Source organism: Eptatretus burgeri, chromosome 13, assembly GCF_056783735.1.
Source record: "Eptatretus burgeri isolate ZD-2024b chromosome 13, Ebu_testis_v1, whole genome shotgun sequence".
Lineage (NCBI taxonomy): Eukaryota > Metazoa > Chordata > Myxini > Myxiniformes > Myxinidae > Eptatretus > Eptatretus burgeri.
The window spans coordinates 7,505,398-7,511,915 of NC_140973.1; the positions used below are offsets into that span (position 1 = coordinate 7,505,398).

A 6,518-nucleotide genomic window follows, 5' to 3' on the forward strand; every position below is an offset into this window, starting at 1 on the left:
CTCTCAAGAGAGATTATTGGATATTTGGAATCCACAAACTGCTTCAAACGCCAGCAGTGAGGACGCCAGACTGTCCGGGAGTCGGAGGTTGTGGACTCCAATGCAATAGCATTAAGGATTTCCATTTTCTGGAACTTCGGATTGTCGGCAAAAACCCAATCATCTCCAATGACATTCAAGCAGAGACCAATCTGCCTGCCTCACCTGATCTAGCCCAAATGAAATACCGACTGGTCCATGCATTTTGGATGAATTAAGATCATGTGCTCAGGGCAATTTGAAATGGGCACAAAGATTCTGCATTTAACTTCAAAATGGTGGTACTACAAAGAATACCTCTACCCAAATGATGATTTTTTTATGATTTCACACCCACTCCCCACCCTGCACCCCCCTCCCCAACCAAACATAATCATGCCTATTTTCAAATCAAAGCCCAAAAAACTTACATCTCGGCCTCTGTGGATTCAGTGGATGCTTGCAAGTTGCCATCTTTCTGCAGAATTGAGAAGAGAAGAGAAGAAGAATAAGAAAAAAAAAAGAGAGAACAAAAAAAGTTTGAAACATTTAAAAAGGGAATCAAAAAAATAACATCATGTGTCAAATAGGTACCCAAAGGCTTTCTTACCACTAGAACTGTACAGGGTGGTCTGCAAGTCTTATTACTCCCCTGCTCGCAAGTTATGCTTTTACGATGAGCAAGAATACATATCGATATTATATATTGTAAAACAAATCTGAAAATAAAGAAATAAAAGGCATATTGAGCACCCTGTAAAATAATCCTTCATATGCACTGTGTGTAAATCCAGAAGCTGAAAAAGAAAAAACACCCTCAAAAGAAAAATGAACTGCCACCCCTCAAAGGAAAAAAAATCTAATTGTTTCAATGACAACAAAATGCTCTATATTTGAGAGAGCTTCAGCTGGAGGAAGAAAGCACCATGTGAACAGTGTTCCAGAGATCGATATCAAACCTTGATGATAATACCCATAACGAAGAGTTGATAGGTAAAAGGAACTTGTTCATCTGATCTATATACTCTCTTCCTTCACTATTCTTTTCCATCTCTTTTGCTCTGCCTGGTGTTGGTTTAATGTTTAGGGTGGTGGGCTTTGGATCCGAGGGTTATGAGTTCAAATCCCGCTCAGCTGTTGAATTAATACCAGGTGGGGTTAACTCGGCCTGTCGTCCTTTTGAGGTCGGCAAAATGAGTACCAGCATGCTGAGTGTCGGAGTGGCGACCCGTCCAGGATTGTGCCCAATAGCCAAGGAGACTGCTTAGGCAGTACCAACGCTCTGCACAGAGTATGGTCCGAATATCCTCCTCCTCTTTTGCTGAAGACTACCGGTCTGTATTGAATAAAAGGTTATCAGTGTTACCCCCACTTCAAAAGAAAGGTAACAAAACCAATCGTTTCAACTACAGACAAGTCAACCATCTCCACATGAGAAGTAAAATCATGGAACCAATCATTTCAGCAGACTCAACACTTCTCTAACTATCTCATCTGATAAGTTCATTTCCTCCTCAGTCACTTTGCAGAATGTCAATTATGTCAGAGGTCACATGGTATGGGTCACTTTGCATAATGTCAATAGTATCCCCTCCTGCACTGCCAATTTTTTTTTTTTTTTTTTTTTGTATACCTTGGTCGAGGCTCGTATGAGAGCTAACACACAACTCACAGCAAGGAGGCATGAGACAAGAGGGGCGGGAGTGGAAGGGACAAAACAGTGGGGAACAGACACATTAGGTGAACTGTGGAAGGGAGAGGGATGGGGATGGGACGGGGAACATGGCGAAGAGAAGATGGACATTTCAGGGACTTTCAGGAAGGAAAGTAGGAGAAATGAAGGAAGTGGGCTTGGGTGGATTATCGGGGGTAGAAAAGATCAAGGATTTGGATGGGGGAAGATAAGAGGTGGTGGTGAACAGCTGTTTTGAAAGCCTGGAGGGAAGAATGGGAAAGAATAGAGTGAGGAAGTTTATTCCAAAGGAGGGAAAAAAGAGGAATGAAAGAGTGAAGATGAGCAGTGATTCGTGATTTTGGTAGTTTTACCAGAAGGGGGTTGTTGGCGGACCTTGAGCGCCCCGTGGAAATGTGGTGGGGACAAATCGCAGAGAGAGCAGGGGGGGCAAGGCTGGAGAGGAGTCAGTAGAAGACAGAAAGACCACCGACCAACCTGCGGTGATTGAGTGAGAGGCCCAAAGACTCAGCTTCATTGCGGGAGATGCCGATGATCTTAAATGCCCTGGTTTCGACAGCGTGAAGCCGAGAAAGGTGGGAGGCAGGAGCACCAGCCCAGAGGGGAGAGCAGTACTCCATCAGGCTACGGACAAAAGCTTTGTAAGTGGTCAGGAGCTCAAGAGGGCCGAGGAAGGACTTAGCACGACGGAGGATTCCCAGTCGGCGACTGGCTTTTGAGGCGAGGTTGGAAATGTGACTTTCCCAGGAAAGGTCATGGCAGATAGTGAGACCTAGAAGCTTGAAAGAAAAGACTTCTTCCAGAGGATTGTTGAGAAAGTGGATGGGGGGGTTTTGTAAACGGTCCTTTCGAAGAGACATAGTGAGAGTGTGAGATTTGTCTGGATTGAAAGACATGTTCCACGTGTTGGACCAGTTTGTGATTTTATCCAGATCTGCAGTGAGTGAAGAAGCTGCTGCTTGCTGGTCTGAGGGATGACAGATGGTACGGCAGAGGGTGGCGTCGTCGGCAAAGAGAAATAGAGGATTTTCCAGAGAGTCCGAGAGATCATTGATGAAAACCAGAAAAAGAACAGGGCCCAGAACGCTACCTTGAGGAACTCCAGCCTGCACAGGAAGAGGGGATGAAAGAACTCCATTTAGGGCCACACGTTGACTGCGACAGGAGAGGAAGTCTGCGAGCCATGAGTGGAGATGGCCTTGAATACCATGGGAAGAGAGTTTGGTGAGTAGGGCAGGGTGCCAGACTGTGTCAAAAGCACGTGATATGTCCAGGGATGCGGCTCGGATTTCCTGTCTGGCATTGAGGACCTCCATCCATTGATGGGAGAGCAGAAGCAGCATATCCAGGGTAGAGTGACCTGGTCTGAAACCAAATTGATGATTGGAAATCAAGCCATTGGAGAAGAGGAAGGATTTCATATCTGAGGCGATGATGGATTCCATCACCTTGCTGATGATTGGGAGAAGGCTGATTGGTCTGTAGTTATAGGGATCTGTTTTTGCACCTTTTTTATGCAGGGCAGTGATGTTAGCAGATTTCCAAGCAGATGGCAGATGACCTTGGGCAAATGAGAGGGTGAATAGAACAGAGAGAGGGTGAGCAAGAGCAGAAGAGCAGGCTTTGAGGACACGTGGGCTGATGCCCTCTGGACCGGTTGCAGAATCTGACTCGAGGTTTGAAAGCAAGCTCTCCACCTTGTCAGGAGAAAAGGATACAGAGTCCAGGGACAGTTGGGTGCGACTGGGTAAAGTGGGTAGAGATAGTGATGGGTTTAGGACACAAGATTTAGCTGCAAACACCGAGTTTAGACATTCAGCTTTATCACGTGTGGAATCAGCAGTGCGGCCATTTGAGGTAAGGGAGGGGATGGAGGGGGAACATACACCAGAAACAGATTTGATTAAACGCCACCAGGATTTTGAGGAGGGAGAGAGGTTTGAGAGTTCAGACTTGAGATGAGAAAGATGTTGTTTTCTGGCTCTCCTGAGGGTAGATACACACTTGTTCCGAGCTTTGTGGAAAGAACTGAGATTGCCCTCAGTTGGGTTTGCTTTCCATGAGGCAAAGGCAAGTTGTTTCAGGACAACTGCCTCGCCACAAGCTTCAGTAAACCAAGGGCGGGAGGAAGGGTAAGACAACTGAACACGAGAGGGGATAAATCTGTGCATGAGGGAGAGCAAGTTTCTTTGAAAGAATTCCCAGGATGAGTTGATGTTTGAGAAAGTAGTGATAGGAGACCAGTCTGTAAGTTTGATGGCTGCTCGGAGACCCTGCCAGTCGGCTTGAGTGAAATGCCAGACTCGACGGCGGTGAGGTGGTTCTCTGATAACAGCCAGAGAGATGTCCACTTTGACAAGGACGTGGTCAGAAGAACCAATTGGAGCGAAGGAAGAGCAGCAGATATTGTCAGGGAAATTTGTCAAAATCAGATCCAGAAGAGATGGAGTACCATTGGTTGAGATCCGGGTCGGGAAGTTGACCGATTGAGTCAGTCCCAATGAGTCACAGAAAGCTTTTGCTGAGGTGCCATGGCAGGTGAGAGAGGTACCCACACCTAGCCAACTGGCGTGATGACAATTGAAGTCACCACATAAGAGGAAGAGAGAGTTTGGATGAGAAGATAGAAGATGGTCCATGTTTTCGGATAGTGAGATGTAGATGGAGTCATCACTGTTCGGTGGACGGTACAGTACACATATAAACATGAGGTGGGAGTGGAGGGGAAGCCGAAGCCAGAGGTATTCCTGGGGGTGTGGGGGAGTGAGAGCAGTGCATGGAGAGTGAGGAATAGAGTCTTTGATGAAGAGAGCAACACCTCCACCAGGACGAGGCTCAGGTCTGTCATACCGTAAGAGGGAGTAGCCAGGGAGAGATACTTGGGAGTCAGACACGTCTTGGGAGAGGAAAGTTTCTGTTAGGCAGATAATGTCTGGTTTGTCAGTGGCAACCTGTATGGAAAGATCTGAAAGGTTTGAGCGAAGGCCCCGGATATTTGAGGTCCACACTTTTAATGAAGAGGAAGGGGAGGAGGCTTTGGGTGCAGGAGGTGGAGGGGGAGGGGGAGGGTAGGACAAGGGACGAGGAGGGCAGGTAAGGAGGGTTGCTGAAGGAGTGTGGGGTATTGCAGAACAGCGAGGGGTGGGCAAAGAATGAGGAGAAAAGGCCCTGTGGTGGGGGGGGAGAGGGGGGACAAGAGACAAGGAAGAAGGCAGTTGAGGATTTGAGGAGGTGGAGTGAAGAGATGGAGGTGAGAGGGCAGTGGAGGGAGGCAGGTTGGTGGATGAGAGGGGGCAACTTTGAGAAGGAAGAGTGAGGGGGATGAAAGGTGGGAGAAAGGTGAGGGGGGATTTTTGAGAGAGGTGAGAGGGAGGCTTGGAGGGAGAAGAGTGGGATGGTTGCTTTGAGAGTGAGAGTGAGGGGTGAGGGGGGTGAGTTGGCACTGAAGTTGGAAAAAAAGAATGTTTGATGGAAAGCGAGCATCCATGGCAAACTGTGGTATTTAAAAGTTTTAGGTCAGAGATGCGATTTAACACAATTCTTGATGGGTGCAATGAAGGCGAATTCAGAGCATGGAGAGAAGAAGCGCTGTAATAGTTGGATTTTTAGGCAAGGAATGAAGGAGAGCTCGAAATGAGAGCAGTCTGTTAAAATAGCAGAAGAGTAGTGCATTGTGAAACAGTAAAGAGTACCACATGTGTGAGAGAGGAAGATGAAGCATTATAAGATCGTTTTTGTTGTTAAAAATAATGTATGAGAGAGTTCAACAGATTAGGTCATGGAAGTGTAAAAAAAAAAAAAAAAAAAAAAAAATTGATTTTCTCTGTGCTTGCAGCAGGCAGGAGTTGCTTTGAATGGCACTCTCACATATGCTACATCAAGAGAAGGGCATCTCATCTCTCAAAGCAGCATTCTGCATAGACATCAATGACAAATCCACTATCATTTTGAAAGTGTGACTACCCTGTGCAGGACTATTCTTCACCCCTCCAAGCTGGCTAACGAGAGCAACATTCCTCTCTGCCAATGATATGGAGAAAATGAGCAAAGTCTGGTCATGCACCTACAACATCTTTTAATGTAATCAGGCAAGGAAGTGGCACACACTCGCTTTTTGCCACTCAATAAGGACTTGCAAGCTAATCACCCGGTTCATTTATTTAGTCAGCTCTGCAGAAAATAATCTCTGGAGCTCTTGAGCCTGATCATTCACTGAGGTAGACATCTCCATGGTGGCCACCAAAGCCAGCTGACATCTCAGCATTCACTACAGGGCCAAGTTATTCCTCAATATATTGTTATGGTTGTGGGGATAGATGGAGGAATTTCATGCAAAAGTTAGGAGTGTATAGAGTTGCTTGATCCATGGACGTGTAGGAGACATCGCGATGTAAATTAAGGAGGGAAACTGTGAGCATAGGTGTTACTCGTCACCACACGGGGGGGTGGTGCTGTGTTAGATAGGGATTAAGGCGAATTTCCCCCAATATGTAATTGCCCCATGTGACCTTTTCCTACATTTTTGCATTTACAAGCCCGCAATAAAATTACGTTCTTATAACAACAACAACAATAATAACAACAATGCCGCACGTCCAAGCAGGCGAGAAGCCCCACCTTCCCACCAGCAAGTCACGCCCCCGAGGCTTATGATTGGTGAGTGTGACGTGAGAGGAAAAAGTGAGGTTCGAAGAGCGGACCGTTGTCAGAGGACGCAGTAGTTGAGAGGACGGAGTTGGTGGAGGACACAATTGACGAAGAGGATCTCGTTTTTGCTCTCCTCTCGGCACGACAAAATGGCTGCGCG

General features: G+C 46.6%; 1 protein-coding gene across 3 annotated transcripts in view; it reads right to left on the reverse strand.

The window, feature by feature from the left end:
* LOC147013772 (uncharacterized) overlaps window positions 1-6,518 on the reverse strand; it is a 103,697-nt gene that overhangs the window by 41,604 nt on the left and 55,575 nt on the right. For all 3 annotated transcript variants that reach the window (XM_085850982.1, XM_085850981.1, XM_085850980.1), the window contains one exon: window positions 450-496. In XM_085850982.1, the coding sequence (XP_085707108.1) occupies window positions 450-496 (47 nt within the window). The remainder of the gene's footprint in view (window positions 1-449; window positions 497-6,518) is intronic.